This window comes from Hippichthys cyanospilos, chromosome 10 (genome assembly GCF_059441005.1).
Source record: "Hippichthys cyanospilos isolate Australia breed blue-spotted pipefish chromosome 10, RoL_Hcya_1.0, whole genome shotgun sequence".
Lineage (NCBI taxonomy): Eukaryota > Metazoa > Chordata > Actinopteri > Syngnathiformes > Syngnathidae > Hippichthys > Hippichthys cyanospilos.
The window spans coordinates 20,690,003-20,709,190 of record NC_142378.1 but is presented as its reverse complement, the minus strand read 5'-3'; the positions used below and the strand labels follow the sequence as shown (position 1 = coordinate 20,709,190).

The following is a 19,188-nucleotide window of genomic DNA, read 5'->3' as shown; positions in this document are numbered from 1 at the left end:
GCATGGAAGATTACCTAAATAGGAGAATATTTACTGGTGAGAGGCTAAAATTCCTAGGATTTTGACAATTTTAAATTAAACTCTGTCCTGAAAAGATTATCAATGAATTTAATAATCAATTAGTTATTGATTGATCATTGCAGCTCTACAAGACAAACGCATTATCAAGTATCACTAGGCATTATCTGATTAAATTGGTATTGGTATGGACCCCAATTAAGCTAAATTTGAAAATAAGAAGCTCAGTACCCGATTTACCAACATTTTTTGGCAGGTGATTTTATTCATAATGTAAAGTACCTGCATAATTTGCCAGGCTTGAGGCGACACTGCACCCCTACATGCTCTTTAGCACTGTAGCAACAGAGGTCCGTGTCGTTGTGACCTACATCACACTCCTCGCCTTCCTCCACTATCTGGTTACCGCATATGGGATGATCACTGACTGGCCACAGAAAGCGCAAGAGTAAATACCGTGACAATCTGAAGATAATATTTATGTAGATAATATTTATATAGTATGTGAACACGTGCTCACCCACGAAGCAATTGTCCTTCTTGAGGTACAGCAGCTTACTGATGTGTTCAATGCTGCAAGTGGACAATTTGTCATTGTTTTCATGCACGACATCTGTGGCTTGAGGAAACATCAGATATCTGCCCTTTCCACTTGAGGAGCCCACGTTACCACAATTAGAACCTTCATCATGCTAGAAAATACATGCATACAGACTTAGACATAGTTTCAATGTACACACACTTAACTCCTGGGGGAGTTGGGAGACCCAACTCGGGCTTTTAGATGTTTTTGATGTATGTTGACATGCTTGACATGCTTTTCCTAAAAGGAAAAGCATGTCAAGGCAATGTTTTTTGTAGAGAAGTTGTGAGTTTTTGTATGCTTTTCCTAAAAGGAAACGCATATAAAAACTCACAACTTCTCTACAAAAAACATTGCGTTCAGAGGATGCAGGTTGATTTGAAAGTATGAATTATGAGTCGTGGACGCAGGGATGCAGGCTAAATTGAGCACTGAAATACTGTATATATATATATATATATATATATATATATATATATATATATATATATATATATATATATATATATATATATATATATATATATATACACAGTCGGCTCCCGGTTTACGAACACCCTCTTTTACGAACATTTCGACTTACGAGCGTGGACCACGGAGTTTTTTGTCCCCAACTTACGTGCAAACCATTCGTCTTACGAACAATCTGACATGCCGGCCATTGTATTAGTTCAGATATTTTCGTTCTGCTGCGTAAACAGAATCAATGGACGACGTAGACACGGCAACGTTGAACGCTATTGCTCTTACAATGTCACAGTCACTGTCTCAGTCACGGTGTCAGTCACGGAGATGCCGATATGCTATTGGTCGATTAAGGTCACGGTCTCGGTCTCACTCACAGAGATGCTATTGGCTGGTGTCACGTCAATCACAGAAATGCCGATATGCTATCGGCCGAACGCCTTTATCTAGCTTGATGGCACAGCTGGTCGGGATGGAAGGAAGGAGAGAAAATGAGTGAAAAACGGAAGGAAGGAATGTTGTGAAGACTTTGCAAACTTTATCTGTTAGACATGGCTTCTAAAATTGCAAGGGGCGGTAAAGGAAGAAGTAAGAGAATGATGACAATAGAAACCAAGCAGGAGATAATAAAAAAAAAATACGAAGGAGGCGCATGCATAGTTAACCTTGCTCGTGAGTATGGACGGAACCGCTCGGCAATCTTCTAAGGGCAAGACTTTCCTTGCCGGGGGACGGACCTCGCTCGACAACAAAATGGAGAGGCTTCTTCTATTATGGATTAAAGAGAAGGCAATCGCCGGTGATATGTTTTAGTTTGAGAAAAGTTCTTGTTTAAGAAAATAAATAAATAAATTCTGCGGGTTGGTCTCTGCTCACCTCCGTCTCCACTCAGCTCAAATCACGTCGCCCCAGAGGAAAATGTCATTTATCCTTTGTGTTTCCATGTTGAATAAATTAACTACACAGTAGGTTATGGTACTACTTTTAAATATGTGTGTAAATACGTGATGGTTTTATCTCTGATTTAACCACGCGTTGCCAGTCAATGTGTACGTTCAATTGACATCGTTTTACTACTTCAATGAAATCATCTACTCATGCATGACACGCTAACGCTGATATGCTATTGCTCTTACAATGTCACAGTCACTGTTTTCAGTCACAGTGTCAGTCACGGAGATGTCGATATGCTATTGGTCGAACGCCTTCATCTAGCTTGATGGCACAGCTGGTCGGGACGGAAGGAAGGAGAGAAAATCAGTCAAAAACGGAAGGAAGGAATGTTGTTAAGACTTTGCAAACTTTATCTGTTAAACATGGCTTCTAAAATTGCTAGTGGCGGTAAAGGAAGAAGTAAGAGGATGATGACAATAGAAACCAAGCAGGAGATAATAAAAAAAAATACGAAGGAGGCGCACGCATGGTTAACTTTGCTCGTGAGTATGGACGTAACCGCTCGGCAATCTTCTAAGGGCAAGACTTTCCTTGCCGGGGGACGGACCTCGATCGACAACAAAATCGAGAGGCTTCTTCTATTATGGATTTAAGAGAAGGAAATCGCCGGTGATATGTTTCAGTTTGAGAAAAGTTCTTGTTTAAGAAAATAAATAAATAAATTCTGCGGGTTGGTCTCCTCTCCCCTCCGCCTCCACCCAGCTCAAGTCACGTCGCCCCAAAGGTAAATGTCATTTTTCCTTTGTATATGTTATTTAATTTAACTGTACAGTAGATTATGTTACTCATTTTTAATATGTGTATAAAGTCGTGATGTTTTTACCTAAGGTTTTTGCACGCGTTGCACGCATTCACTAATTAACATAGGTTTGGATTGCCCGTCATACGAGCAGTTCAAGTTACGAGCGTAGCCGCCGAACGGATTAAGTTCGTAACACGGGGGCCCACTGTATATATATATATATATATATATATATATATATATATATATATATATACACACACACACACACACACACACACACACACACACACAGTGGGCCCCCGTGTTACAAGATTATCCCGTTGAAATCGTTTATGGCGGGCAATAGAAACCTACCGTAATTAGCTAATGTGTACAAAACCCCAGGTAACAATTTCAAAATTATAAATTTATTTTTAAATAAAAAAAATATAGAGGACCTTTGAGTGAAGTGACTTGAGCTTGTTACATCTATATTCTCTAGCGAGGGTAGCCTAGCCTAGCCTTCTTTGTATTTCTCGATTTTCTTCAGCTTCATTTCCATACTAATCATCTTCTTCTCCACTAGTAATCTTGGGACCCATGGCTAAGCAATTAAAGTTTTAATGACATACTAACATACACAATAAAGACGATATTGTAAGCACTCACACTAGGATTAAATCTTTCGCATGTCGGCATCTTATTGACACCATCTTATTGACACTGTGACGCCAACCAATAGTTGACAAGCATCTTAGTGACGCGTTGCAGCGCAGGCAGTTTGACACCACCAGAAAATAAGAGCAATTACCTAAAAACGCCTGAAGAGCGAGGAAAAACAACATAAACACAGCTTGCTCCTCGGGTCATGACAGTTTTTTAAAGTGCAAGTGGGAAAAATGCCGTGAAGAGGGGACGAAAAAATGTTGCCGTCCATGTCGTAAAAATTGAGTACAGTGAAAACAGAAATTGAAAACAAACACTACAAGTAAGTCTGAGGAAACAAGAAGAAAGGATTTTGTTCTGAAACAACTTTGGGACAGACGTTGCTGTGAAATGCTCTGAAAAAGAGCCTGCATAGCTCAGTAATGCGTACGTGTGCGCAGGAGGGGTCCAATCACTGAAGGCCTAAGTGTGAAAGGCACGGATCAGTGGTGGTCTGTGCATTTCACACTTAGGCCTTCAGTGATTGGACTGTTGGACGGCTGTTCTGAAGTTATTTCAGTACAAAATCCATCTTTTTTTTCCTCAGAAAGACGTTCATGTAGAGTTCTTGTAGAGTTTGTCTTCTCGTTTAATTTCCAATAATAAATCCTTTTGTATTGTCATAGACGCCAGTGCTGAAAGTCGCGTTGGTTCAATGTGGGTAGCTTAAATTAAAAAAAAAAAAAAAAAAAGCATCCGCGGGTCTGGCTTTGATGTACGCTACCACTTCCGTGAGCTGTTTGAGCAACATTTTTTTTTCTTTTTTTAAAAATAACTTTAACTACTTCCACCGTTAAACATGGCGGAAAAATATAGCACTGCTTTCCAGCAGTTAGCGTCCACTTATATCAAGTTCTACGTGAGGTTTCTTGAAGGCATTTTTATGGGTTTGGTTGGCTATTGCAGCTGTTTAACAAAAATGTGGGCACGTACACAATGTGTCACCTGCACAGAAGCCTTCTACTTTTCACACAAATGCACAGCGCCTCCAGGCTCTGGCAGACATGACGTCTGCCATGAAGTCTGCCTGATGACACACGTTAGCTGAATTTTAATTGGCTATAAACTCTTCAATAAAACTGCAGCACTTAGTAGAAGTGTAACTATATGGATATAATATGAAACTAAAATAAGAGAATATGGAGAATAATTTTATATACAATGAAATTGACTTTTACGTAAGCACACTTAAGTCCTGGGGGAAAAACAACAGAATATGGAGGATAATTTTATACATAATATATATATATATATATATATATATATATATATATATATATATATATATATAATAGTAAAAATAAATTTGAAATGAAATTGACTTTTATTATAGTTTGTAATTATTATAGTTTATTATAGTTATGATAATGTCGGGTTATGTTAGGCCAGCAGAGAAGGCCTTGCTGGTAAATATATAGTGTATCACATTTATTTTATCAAACTAGATTTTAGCTCCAGACAGAGTACACAAAGTAATAATCATGAAGTCATCCAGCTTGCCAAAGCGGAGTGTCATTGACAGTTACAGAGCAGTTATCTTTGTTGTATCATGTCTGCAGCCAAGATTGCAAGATAGAATGTGATGACCCTGGAGGAGCAGAGGAATGTCATGTTCTAGTTTGAAAGAACACGAAGCCCACGAAGCCACTCTTGCTTTGCTTTAGTATTTGGAAAACCTTTATGGCAGAAAAAAAAGTCACCTTAATTTGGGAATAGGGGGCAATGGGGTAAATGTACAGTATTTATTGCATTACTGGTTCTCAACCTTTTTTATTCAATGATTTAAACCACGTGAACCCATGTTAAATGCTGTATTTTTACCCCCTAACAAGTGCAAAGCATTTTTGGTTAAATTAAAAAGAGACCTGAAGCTCCTTACATGCTTAAAATAAGTTCAGTCATTCATAAAAATGCATTAAAAGGCTGCAGAAACACCGTTAAAATGTCCTGTACCCCCTTGAAATGTCTTCACGTAGCCCTTAGGGGTATGTGCCCTCCCATCTGAGAACCACTGAATTAGAGCACCATCAAACATCTAAAATCTCAGTATAACCTATACATTGTTCAGATAAATTGCCCCCCCCCCCCAAATCTGTTACTTTTAGACCTTGTACAGTATAGTTAACTTAATGACATTGAATTTATATATATATATATATATATATATATATATATATATATATATATATATATATATATATATATATATATATATATATTGCATTTCCCAACTTAATCATAGTCATATAAAATTGAAAATATTTTAAGTAGGGCGTTTTCCCTTTCTCGAGCCATTGTAATCACACTCACGGAAGAGGCCAATTAAAAGCGGAAACTACTTGTAATTGCATTTCCTTTGAATTAAAGGGCTTGCTTTTTTTAGGAATGGGCCATAAAATGAAGTGACCCTATTTAAAATAAGTTTAACCTTTTTAAAGTCTTGTATTGTCTATGAGCAAGAATAAGAGGCATGGCAATTTGTGTTTGGATAGATCAAAGAAATGCAACAGTGTAAACAGTCAGAGGGATTGGAAGGACGGTGCATAAACAGGCTTAATAGCTGTTTGGATCTTCTTCCTTTGACTCAAACCATCTACATACACAAAAGTAATGATTCAAGAGAGGCAAGAGATCGATGTAGTAGAGAACTAATCAGCTCAGGAGTACCTAGACAAGAGTCTTTTTACCTGTGAAAGGTGTCTTGTCACCATCTGTGTGGCAAGACACATTTGGCAGAGTGAACAGGGTTTGGGGTGTTTCCAATTATGCACAGGAAGATTTTTACATGCACACAGAGTGTCCACATAGGCTTGTGTTTTGTTATGGTGATTTCCTGGCGATGGCAACAGAAGGGGATTTGGGAAAGCTGGTAAATGTATATAATAAGCCAACACAAAGACATGTATGGAGAAAAGTCTGCTTTTTCTGTCCATAAGAAAAAGAGGCAGCAGAGGAAGAATTCCAACAAATATTGAAAGAGGAATTATTTTGGTGTTTGGCTCCGTGTAGTGGGCAAAAATGTACTCCTACTAGTGCAGTTATTTTATTGTCTGTATTACAAGACGGGAAGAGGAGTTGGAGAACAGTGACTGACCGGAGATCCGAGACTGTGTCCAAGTTCATGGGCGAGGGTCAATTGGACGTGTCGAGGAGATAGGTACTGTCCATAGTTCTGAATTGTGACCACTCCTGTGTTCAGGGTGGAAGGTCGGCCATTACGAAGGGTGGTGAACTGCGAACAGATTCCTCCCCAGTTACCTGAAGACAGGAAAATAATTAATTTGATTTCAGTGTGATGAGGCTTGATAAAAAGAATAAATAGATAAATAATATATGTTTGTATATACTATATATATATATATATATATATATATATATATATATATATATATATATATATATATATATATATATATATATATATATACACTAAAACACTAAAACACTAAAAAAAACAAAAAAAAATCCCACAGACTTTATTAACATTAATATGGCATTAAAAATAATGCTCTAGAATATGTAATGAAATTCTTCAAAGGCATTTTCCAATCAAAAAAAACCCTGCAAAGTCATTTTGATCTATAAAAGTGGGGACAAACGTCCATTTAAAAATTACAGGCCAATAGCATAGCTTTAACACAGTAGTAGTAGTAGTAGTTCTATAGTCGTAGTTCTAAGAAAAACTATGAAAAAAAACTCACAAAGACTTTACAGAGAAAAATAATCCCTTATGTTACCAATATGATTTCAGAGAAAAAAGGTCCACGTCTATGGCTGTAAAAGAATTTGTGGAATTGCTACGAGTATAACTAAAAAATAATTTAGTGTTTTTTTTTTTTTTTTAAATCGACTTAAAGAAGCTTTTGGTACAATAGATCGTATTAAATTAATGGAAAATTAGCCGGTATGAGAGGTGATTTGTTAATTTATTTGTAGGTGTTAAGAAGTGTGTCTTTTTTTTGCTGGTGAATAACTAACTACCGTAACATCAAATGAGTTAAATATTGAAAACAAGGGGTAGGACTAGATTCGTAAGTTTTGTACTTCTTCCTATTTTTGAACATTATTGAACATGTGAACCGCACTGAGCTGTAATCAATGATTTCTTTTTCTCTTTCTTTCTTTCTTGTTCTTAAAGTTTGCAATGTGTTCATATGTTCAATCAATCAATCAATCAATCAGTCAATCAATCAGTCAATCACTCAATCACATACTTCCCACTGACAAGGTTGCAAAACTGACCTTGTGTTTCTGGAAAGACTTGAAATTAAGAGGCTTTGCTTGCCGAAGTGATCAAGAAAAGAGTCCCACAGACAACAACAGGCAATATGTACTGTACCCCTCAGCCTCAAGTTAGCCCCTCCCCAGCCCACTCCACCCCACCACTGGGTTTATGTAATGCTCCCAGAAAGGCAATTGTGTGTTTACCAACAGCTGGTCATCCTCACATGGATGCAACGATGGTGGGAAATGTCATTCACAGGACTCATTGTACACAGCTTTTGGTCAAAGAGGGCACCTATGATAAGGCCTCTCAGATACTGGCTGGCGTTTTGTGGCATTTTTCCAGAGGTTGCACATGTTTGTAACCAAAGAAACATTTATTTTCTGGGTTCCTGATTATATTATTATTACACCGTCAAAACAGCTGCAATGGGTGTCACTACAGCAGATATTTTTTTGGTCCCTTTAGGATTAGCACAATTGTTTCTCAATTGAATTTTCAGTTAAATTGTGCCGGTAAGAATTCGATCCATTTTCTATAGCCGCTTATCCTCAATAGGGTCGCTAACCTGCTGGCTTACCATCTGTCTGGTAAGAATTATTTGACCCAGAAATGTCAGCATTTTTTATAAAATGACATAAAACAGTGTTGCCTTGCATGGATTTTTATTTATTTTGTGTGTGTGCGTGTGTGTGTACCATACATATCTAGCTGAATATTTGTTTAAATTTTAATTGTCTTATTGTTACATTTTGTTTCATATTTATTTATTGTGTAGCCCTCGAAAGTCAAAATTAAAACTCAATGCTCTAGTGTGGAAAAAAACCTCATTTATATACATACATCTATATCTCTCTCTCTCTCTAGAGAAATAGAGAGAGAGAGAGAGAGAGAGAGAGAGAGAGAGAGAGAGAGAGAGAGAGAGAGAGAGAGAGAGAGAGTGAGAGCGATATGTATGTATGTGTGTGACTCCAGCCCACTAAGCTTTTTGGGACGGTTGCAGTCCATTCAATCCATAGACTGACGTATTTTCCGCACTATAAGGCATCCCCAAAAGCCAGATTTTTTTTTAAAAAGTTGACAGTGAGCCTTGTAATCCGGTCCGCCTTATATATGGATCAAATCATGTGCTGACTGCATAAACTATAGTTTATGCCTAAAAAATCCAGTTCAAACCGACCTGGCCCGAGGGTATTAAAGCAAATACGCCCCTGCGCAAAATTTCCCTGACTTTCGTTTGTTCGTAACTTCTTTGTGCTCCATATCGTAACAGCGGGTCAAAAATATATAATGCACGCCAAGGAAAAAATTAAAAAGACAGCGGCGCCAGCCTTCACCCACGCTTGGATCCAAATTCATACCGTTACATGTTTGGCGTTTAAATTTCCCTGAATTCTGTTTATTCCTAACTTCCTTGTCTTCCATATCGTAACAGCGGGTCAAAAATATATAATGCACGCAGAGGAAAAAATTAAAAAGACAGAGGCACCGGCCTTCACTCGCGCTTGGCTCCAAACTCATACCGTTGCATGTTTGGCGTTTAAATTTCCCTGACTTTCATTGATTCCTAACTTTTTTGTGCTCCATATCGTAATAGAGGGTCAAAAATATATGATGCACGCAGAGGAAAAAATTAAAAAGATAGCGGCGCCAGCCTTCACCCGCGCTTGGCTCCAAACTCATACCGTTGTATGTTTGGCATTTAAATTTCCCTGACTTTCATTGATTCCTAACTTCTTTGTGCTCCATAACAAAATAGCTGGTCAAAAATATATAATGCATGCGGAGGGGAAAATCAAAAGAATTGCGGCGCAGCGTTCACAAGTGCATGGCTTGATCTGGATCTATTCTGCGCTCTGCGGCTCCTGTTAAATAGCAATTACCAATAACGCATTCTCTGTTTCATCAGATTTTTTTTTTGTAATAAATATTTTTTAGTATAATATCCAGACAACCCTTATATTGTATGAATAAAGTTTATATTCTATTAATAAAGTTTGATAATTTTGCTGATTATTTTTAATAAATTCCCTTTATTAAAGCACCATCTAGTGGCTGCATAACGCAACTCTATCTAGTGGATGCATAATGCAACGCCAGTCAGTACTATGGTTTCAACTCTGTGTGCCTTATAATCCGGTGCGCCTTATATGGCGTTTTTTTCGAAACTCGGCCGTTCATTGATGGTGCGCCTTATAATCCGGTGCGCCTTATAGTGCGGAAAATACCATATATAAATTGCAAGTTACATGACATACTGAGGGCAGCACGGTGGATGAGTGGTTAGCACGTCTGCCTCACAGCTCAGAGTCCTGAGTTCCAACTCGCTCCAGCCTTCCTATGTAGAGCTTGCATGTTTTCAATGTGTCCACGTGAGTTCCTCACACACTCCAAAAACATGCATGGTAGGTGTGTTGGACACTCTACATTGATGTGATTGGGTGCGTGAATGGTTGTTTGTCCCTATATGCTCTATAACTGGCTGGCAACCAGTTCAGGTTGTAACGGCCTACTGCCTGTGGACAGCTGGGAGTAGCCAGCGACCCTATTGAGGATAAGCAGTTAATATAGAAAAAGGATGGATGGATACATGGACGACATGCTGTAGGTCACTGCTTTTTATATTTTGCCAAGACCCCCCTAGGAATGGGAAAACTCTTTACCCCCCAATTTTACGTGCTGACTATAAATATGATTATTATCTATAAAAATTGTACAAGTATAATTAAATCTGTATCCTTTTTAAGATTAACAAAAGAAAAAAGCAGTATCAACTATCAAAAACTGTTATCTTTATTTTACAGTGTTTATACAAGTTACAGCTGTCTAAAAAAACAAAACAAATGCATTAAAGTGCCTGAAACAAACAAACAAAAAAAAGTGTTAAAAATTCTTATTTTATTGCAGTTACACTTCAGATGACAAAAACAAAGCCTTTTCCCAGGGGTCATCCACGTCCCCCCTGGCATCACCTCGCCATCCTCCAGGGCGGCCTGCCCCCACTATTTGAGAAGGTCAGCTGTAGGTAGACATTTGAAGCAGTCACACTCCAGTGTAACCCCTATATCTCTTGGTAGCTAAACTAAGGCAAGGTTCTAAAGGGTCAGTTTTATTTATTTATTTTTTACATCATTGGCCTGATTATTTCCAGTGTGTTCATTGCATTATGCCATGTGTGGTTTACGTGAGACACATTTTTATACTTTTGTGTAACTCATCTTACATAACCTGACCTGCAGAATTAGGCGGGGGGTGTCTGTTAAAGATATTCCCATTTCAGAGAAATGTAAGCTCACCAGGTTCTGTGGGAACCAAATGTGGGCATCTGGATTTCCCATCAGCATGTTTGTGTGGATGTGATTGTGATTTCCATATTAGATCTCGGAAGCAACAACAAAAGTGACTCAGCCCCTCTGCCCCCCCCCCCCCCCCCCCCCCCCCCAACCCTATTGAAGAAACAATAGCTCAGAGGGGCTGAAAAGGAAACAACCGATGATCCTTCTCTTGTTTAATCAATATACTATGCAGAGCCACTCGTGCTCACGTTAAAAGGTAAACTATGAAACAACTAATCGAGAATTCTACTTGCACACACCGCCTTTTAAGCCAAAAACATCCTCCACCCACTGTCTCTAATGCCTGCTAACAGGCTCATTCAAGGAGCTGTGGTTCCTAGAAAGAGTCCTGAAAAGGCTCTGCTGTGGATTTTGGCAGGGTGAGCGAAAGAGGACCTGTTCATTTTTGTTCCCTTCTCCTACTTGTCTTGGCCACAGAAAAGAGTCACCATGAAAGGCTCCTATTATTAGCGTTATGGATAAACACTTCCAGAAACAAACTCTCCTCCAGATCCCTTTGCCCAACAACAACGACAAACAACAACAAGTGCATGTACAAAGAAACAACCTCAGGAAACCTGAGGACTAATAACATTCTAGCCTTCTCCTGAGGCACCACATTGTGTAATACAAACATGCTAACAGTAGATGAGGGGCTTTTTTTCTTCCAGGGTTCAACGACCTCCATATCTGAATATTGTATTTTTCAATGTAAATTGCTCGCAATTTGTTTCTACAAATGTAGGATTGATTTTGACGGTAGATTTAAATTCACTTTTTTTTTTTTTTTTGGTCACTTTTGTCCGTGTAATTATGAAACCAAAATGCACACATGTTTCAAGGCCAAGGTTGTGCAGTTTAATCTTTTCAAGACGTTATTTGGGTTTTGGGAGGCAAAGCAAGTAAATAAAACATTTAGAATTAGCCATACTGTGGTTTGAGTTAGAACGCAAGCAAATCAAGCATTTAGAATTAGCCATCCTGTGGTTTGAGTTAGAAAGTACATTTAAGAATACAAATAGGGTTACTTGTATTTGCCCTTGTTCGCGTTATTCACTGCATTATTGATCCATGTTGAACGAGACATAGTATTCCTATTTAGCTATGTAACGGGGGTTAAATATCTGAAATAGTTCTCAGTGGGGTAGCATGGTGGAGGACTTGATTCGCTTCCGACTCCTGTGTGGAGTTTGCATGTTCTCCCTTTGCCTGGGTAGAGTTTTCCTGGGTACTCCGTTTTTCTCCAACATTCCAAAAACAAACCTTGTCGGCATAGTGGACACTCTAAATTGTCCTTGGGTAAAGTGTACCCTGCCTACTGCTCAGCTAATAGGACAGCTGGGATAGGCTGCAGCACGGCTGGGCCCTTGTGGAGATTGTTGTTAAGATGATGATGGATAGTTTTCAGTTCAATGCAATTACCACTGCAAATCACATTTCCAATAATAACCTAAATGAATTCTTATGCAGTTACTAATATGAGCTAATTGATTGATTTGAGGCAGTGCCTTCAGGCTCGAGTTTGGGGACAAGATAGATTTAAGCTATAATTTTTACTTTTTCTGTGATCAATAATTGTGTTTTGTTGAGAGACTACCTGCTCTTTTTGTCCGTTAAAACAAAGTAATAAAATATCAGAAACAAACGTTGCTTTTTGTGCTGTGGTTAAAAAAAATACAAACAACTAGGAATGAAGACAACTTTGTACTTTGCATCGCCAAACATTAGTAGAATATTGCTATTATGTTAAGCAAAGATGGAATTATACTGTGCTTTGGCACTTGGGCCACAACCCCCCATTGATATATGAAACTCAACTAGAGGAGGAGTCTTGTGTGATGATGGGGGTTGGTACGCATGCAACTGTGTCTGCATATGTTTGTGCCGTCGCCCTGCTGTTGCTGCAAGGGGTCTCAGGCACATATTGGCCAGTACCCTCAATAAACTAAAGGAATTGGGTTAGAAATATGCTGAGCGATTCATTCGTCTGGGGTTGAAGGCAATTTAAAAAAGGAGTCATTGACTGGTCACATGGTGCTGACAAGTCACAGCGATCTCATTGGCTACAAATTTGTTCTCCTCACGTGAGATGTCACCGTGGCGATCACACTGGAATGTACCCTTTAAGACATCTGTGGGTGGAGCGTTCGAGTGTCAAAGGTTCAATGGTGCCTGATCACATGTCATTGTGGCAGTCCGCTCTCACGCCCCCCCTAGGTTGGCCAATCAAACGCTGCGTATAACAAAAAAGCCGGAAGAATCCTCTTATCACCACATTCCCCGCAGTTCTCCGACTTCCTGCTGCATAACAATTATACCACACACAACGCCTGCAAAATATAAACCTTAACGGAAAAATTGTCTTTCATGCAAAGTTTTCTGAATATAATTTTGTATTTCTATCTCTACATTAAAGGGGACGTGAAAAATTAAAATATTGTCTGTACAATAATATCTTCTACGCAGCCCCACTAGGCTAAACAGCATATGTCGAATACAACTTAAGTGTAAAAATCCACCTGTTTTTGATTCATACCAGGGCCGGACATTTTGCCTGTTGCCATCAAATATTGCTTGGAGCTCACTTAACAATTGATCACAGCTTGGCTTGCAAACATCACATGACTTCGCACTTGACTTCGCACAGATAACAAGGGAGCTTGCTACCTGAGCCGTTGGCTATTGCGATGTCATTTTCAGATGACAGCCAGTGAAAAATAGCTGCCCCAAGATGGATGAACACAACCAAATTTTGCAGCTTGATTCATATTCCACTAAAATAACTCTCTCAGAATGCTGTATTTAGACCAGTGCAAGCACATAGAACATCCTTTTCCATTTTTTAGAGTGGCTTATCCTCACAAGGGTTACATGCTTGCTGATGCTCAGCTGACATTGTGTTGTAGGCAGGGACACCCTGAACTGGTTGCCAGCCAATTGCAGGGCACACAGACGAACAACCATTCACACACCCAATCACGCCGGAGGAGAATTTAGTATGTCCAGTACACCTGCCATGAATGGAGTGTATCGGTAGGCAGGGTACACCCTAAAATGGTTGCCAGCCAATTTTTATGGCATAATAAATATAATTTTCACCTTTCGAAATGGCAGAAAGAAATCACAAACCAATACAATACGAATGTAAATAGAAGTATTAGTCATAGCAGTTTGTGAGCTATCTATTTTGTATTTATTCTCCTACTAGAATTTCAGCGGGAAGTCACCCAGCAACAGGGTTCAGGCATGTTATATGTTAATTAGAAAAGGCTTCTTAAATGAGGCTTTCACTCATGCTTTGTTGTTGGCCTCTAAAACCAAAACATGACTGGATTAAGTATTCTGGCACCTCTTTGACTTTGTTTCAGCTCCTTAGTTCTTGGAGCAAAATAAGACCGTAACGCCACACTCCATGAAGTTAGAAGGTATGCAGCCTAATACAGTACTGTAGATAGCAGTATATGTGATATAGGTTTCGTCAAACACTCTTGGTTTCTGGTCATGACCAAGTCCAACAAGTCAGGCAATGAATCAGTGGTGCACCATGCAGAGATTCAAACAGTGACGCAGAGCTGGCAAATATTATTTCACCTTTCAAGTCAAATATCTCGGTGAGAGAGTGGACTGAACACACAAATATTCTTCATGTTTCTCTTGTCGCTTCTGTTAGACCAGAATTTAAAGCCCCAGTGTTGAGTGAAAAGTTGTTTGCCATTGATTTCAATATGAAATATACATCTTTTTTGTCCATATTACAAACCTCGAAGTAGAATGGAAGATAATTTGATAGAACAAAGATTACCATTATGACCTACTGCATTGTGGAGTCACATTAGCATCAGATGTGTTGCAACTCACCGGCCTTGCCCTCCCAAGCGAGTCCAAGCACTCCGCTGTAGTCTCGGTTGGTTAGCAGGTACGACAAGCAGAAGTTGCCCCAGTTGTTTTCTGAGTAAAGACTCAACAGCTTCTCTGGGCCAATGTAAAGAGGATTCAGAGGATCATTTTTGTTCTCCTCTGTCATTACCTGACCAGGACAAGAAATATTTAAAATGTCTCAATGTTTTGTTTGTATGTTTAGACATACAGCATGTGAGTCGATATTAAATCAGGTTTGAATGGTTTTGTTGATGTTTGAGTGCAGCAGCTTCTCACAGTGAGGGATTTGACTTTAAAGTTGATCAACTTGATTCCATCAAACTCCACCTTGTCATAAATATCATTAACAGCTCGCATGTAGTAGGCAACCTGGGGGGAAAAAAAAATCACACAATTCTGTTACAAAATATTTGGGTCACTTTTGGTCACAATAGTGTTGTAATGCACTACATTTAAAATACAGAAATATTGTAATGTACATAACTACATACATCGAAATGACAGTAATAAAAAATGCATTACAGTTTTGAAGTAACTTGCTCAACACTGATTTTGGAAGTGTTTTGTAGATTGCCTATTACACACCTATGAGGTTGAACTGATTTCAACACCCAAAACTGTTTCATGTTAAACTCCTCTTTGCTGGCGTGAACCTCTACTATTTGTGGGGAGTTTTGGACCAAGCCCTGCTGCAAATACCAAACATCACCTTATAGATTACTTTTTCATAAAGATTATTTCAAATAATTTTAGATCCATAGTGGGTAGATGGTGCAAAGTACACATACTGTAAGCTACAGGGTATTTTTTGCAGTAAGTACACATACTGTAAGCTACAGGGTATTTTTTGCAGTAATCATCTCACGTTAAGTCAAGTTTCATTTCTAAAGCACATTTAAAAAGACCATGATCAACCAAAGTGCTGCTGAAAAAAATAATATAGCAATGAAAAACATAAAACACATTAAACAAGCAATCATATCCTTAAAGTGCACATGAAACACGCCATGTGTGATTGTTGGAGGGTATGTATAATGGGAGTTGAATGTGTGCAAAACAAAAAAAAAAAAAAAAGAGCCAGCAGGGGAAATTTTCTTGACTGTAAATATTGACAACTTGGACACAGGAGATGGTGAAAGCAGGCCAGCGGCGATTGACAACAACCTTTTGTCTATTTACACCTGTAGTCGCGGCATCACTTACAACGTATTTTCATAGTCCAAACTTTCTGGCAGGAGCCCAAGGACAACACGTCTGTGTTTGGTTGCTTGGTGTGGAAAGAATGTGAAGGAGGGTCAGTGCAAGTGATGCAAGGAAAGATGACCATGGGGGAGGGAAGAAAGGGCATCTAAAGACCAATTTATAACAACAACTACTTCCTTTAAATATCATTTTTAAGTAGTATGTTGTCTTCCTATTGTATTTTGATCAGCTGACCTTGTGTTTTGCTATGCTATGTCTTAAAAATCACCCATCATATGTAAAACGAGCTAGTAGCTGTAGTGAGACTAAAGTAATAGTTTATCAACCTACAATTATAATGAAGATGAAGAGCATTCTTGTCGTAAGGTACGCATCACACAGTTTATTTATTTATTTATTTTTACACCCAGGAATCGTAAGTCTGGGTTTGTACAAAACTGATTTTGATCAAATTTGATCTGTTTGTGTGACTCAAGCATGATTAGTTGTAATTTTTGATCACAAAATGGAGCCCAGGCTAAGCGTTAACATGACATCGGTGATCTTTGATTACCCTGGCCAACTTTACATGATTTGCAGGTGATGCCAAGGAGGTCGCGGATGACCCCAAGGAAAAGGCTTTGTTTTTGTCATGTGAGGTGTAAGTGCAATAAAATAAGAATTTTCATATATATATATCATATATATATATATATATATATATATATATATATATATATATATATATATATATATATATATATATATATATATATATATATATATATATATTTTAGTTTCAGGCTTTTTTGTTTTAGACAAAACTGTAACCCGTATGAACATTGTAAAAAAAAAAAAAAAAAGAATTAACAGTTGTTGAAAGTTTATTTGTATATCTTTGTTCTTTTGTTGATATTAAAAAGGATACAGGTTTATGTATACTTACACACTTTTTAAAGATAATATTATTATTTATATCGAGTCAGTGGATTGAGTGGGGGGAAGGGGCTTCTCTTTCCTAAGGGGAACTTGGCAAAATATAATTGAGAAGCACTGGTACAGTGTAACAAATTAACATATTCATTCAAAGTTGTTCAGTGTATATGTAACTGTTGAATTCTGGCTGCAGTGCAATTCAGCACCGTAAATTCAGGCGATTAGAGATTAAATCCATTTGATTCAGATTAGTCTAAAATAGCTGAAACAATACTAACACTATGTGAGGCATTTAGTTTGGCTAAGAGCAAAACAAGACAAAAGGTGCGTGAAGGTCACCTGAGCTACAACAGCCTCCACTGACTTAAACTTGTTGAAGTAGTGGTGGTCAGCAGTGAAGTGCAACAGGCAGGTTGTTTTGGCTTCATCCACAGTCCTCCTTGCGCGGCTTATTACTGCCTCCTGTGGGATGCCAGGAGAAAGGGTCACATCGGGAACTTGTGGCGACAGGAACACAACTCGAACTCTTGGGAAAACATCTGCTCAGGCCGTTCCACAATGTCCAGAGACTGGAAGTGATCTATACAGATGGGTATGTTGTTAAAAATGGATACGTGTAAATGTTCCGGAAGCTATTGTTGAAAAGGGACACCTGGGACACCCTAAAGCTTGATACACAATACACTCTTTACCCTGAGGGAATATTAATTAGTAGATGTCTGCAGACATTTTTCCAAACAATCAAAAGTTCGGACATGTACTGACTAAATCCTTTGTGATGTTTAATCAGCTACATTGCTCAAATTGCATGAAGTGGCCAGAGACTTTCCCACACGGAAAACTCAAGTTCCTGTTTTAGGGTCACATTTTCCATTGTTGCCCTTTCTGGTACCCCTCCGTGGTAGCATCACAACAAAAACCAAAGCAACAGAAAAGGAAAACACACTGTGGTGATGATTGTTACTTTTGAGTTGTATTCCAGGTTTTTGTTGAAATTGTGGTGTGTACATCTGTGTGTGTACCTGATCATCTAGTTTGATGCTTTGGGCAAGCACATTTAGATGTTCTGCACCACAAAATCCAGAATATGGTCTAGTTCCTCCAGTTGGTAAAACTAAATAAAACAAGCACATGTCATTGGTAAGCAATTATCATTTCAGTTACACCACAGTGCAAACTCCATTGTTTGTCACAATTTATCAGAATTATAGTGGCTATAAAAAGTGTGCACACCCTGCAACCAATGCCAGGTTTATATGATATACTAAAGCTGAGACAAAGGTAAAGGAATTCAACACCTTTCCCACCACTAATGCAGCTCTGTGAGCTTTAAACTCAAATTGCAATTAATTCAAAGATCTGAGGATACTGTACATTATTAAGGTACTTAGGATACTTAGGTCGTCAAACCAGCTGCTCCTGGAAGTCCCTCGGTCCAGGCTAGCTACTCGTGGTGACCGAGCCTTCTCTGTGTCAGCATCAAAGTTATGGAACAGCTTACCTTTTCAAGTTAGGGCTGCTTAGTCCGTTGAACATTTTAAATCACTGCTAAAAACCTATTTCTTGTCTCTGGCATCCACTCCATGCTCAAAAAGAAATCTTGGCTCTGTCTGTCTGTTTTAAACTGTTCCTATTTAGTTCCTAATTTTTTGTTACGAAATAATGACGATTGAGTGATTGAATTTTTATATCCACTATAAGCATTCAAATATCAAAGGTGCTATGCAGTTACCCACAGATAGGGAATTTATTGTAGAAAACTGGACATGAAACAAACATAAAATATGACAGATGATGGTGGCACATTGGAAGAGTGTTTACCACATCTGCCTCATAGTTCAGAGGTCCCAGGTACAATTCCAGCTTACTCTGGCCTTCCTGCGTGGTGTTTGTGTGTTCTCCCCATTCCAGTGTGGGTTTCCTCCGGGTACTCTGGTTTTCTCCCACATTTCAAAAACATACATGGAAGCTATATCGAACACTCTAAATTGTCCTTAGGTGGGATTGTGAGTGTGGAGGGTTGTTCGTCTTTGTGTGCTCTGTGATTGGCTGGCAACCTGATCCTCTGCTTATTGCCTAAAGTGACTGGGATAGGCACCGGCATGCCAGCCACTCTAGCGAGAATAAGCGGCCACAGAAGATGGATGGATGGATGTGACCGATTAATGAATTCAAAGGTCAC

General features: G+C 38.7%; 1 protein-coding gene across 2 annotated transcripts in view; it reads right to left on the bottom strand.

Moving 5' to 3' along the window:
* Positions 1 to 19,188, bottom strand: part of LOC148417498 (disintegrin and metalloproteinase domain-containing protein 10) — a 37,337-nt gene that overhangs the window by 5,719 nt on the left and 12,430 nt on the right. For both annotated transcript variants that reach the window (XM_088426458.1, XM_088426459.1), the window contains exons 5-11: positions 18,029 to 18,120; positions 17,346 to 17,468; positions 15,165 to 15,257; positions 14,868 to 15,036; positions 6,544 to 6,707; positions 539 to 710; positions 301 to 445 (exon numbers count right to left, since the gene is read on the bottom strand). In XM_088426458.1, the coding sequence (XP_088282584.1) occupies positions 301 to 445; positions 539 to 710; positions 6,544 to 6,707; positions 14,868 to 15,036; positions 15,165 to 15,257; positions 17,346 to 17,468; positions 18,029 to 18,120 (958 nt within the window). The remainder of the gene's footprint in view (positions 1 to 300; positions 446 to 538; positions 711 to 6,543; positions 6,708 to 14,867; positions 15,037 to 15,164; positions 15,258 to 17,345; positions 17,469 to 18,028; positions 18,121 to 19,188) is intronic.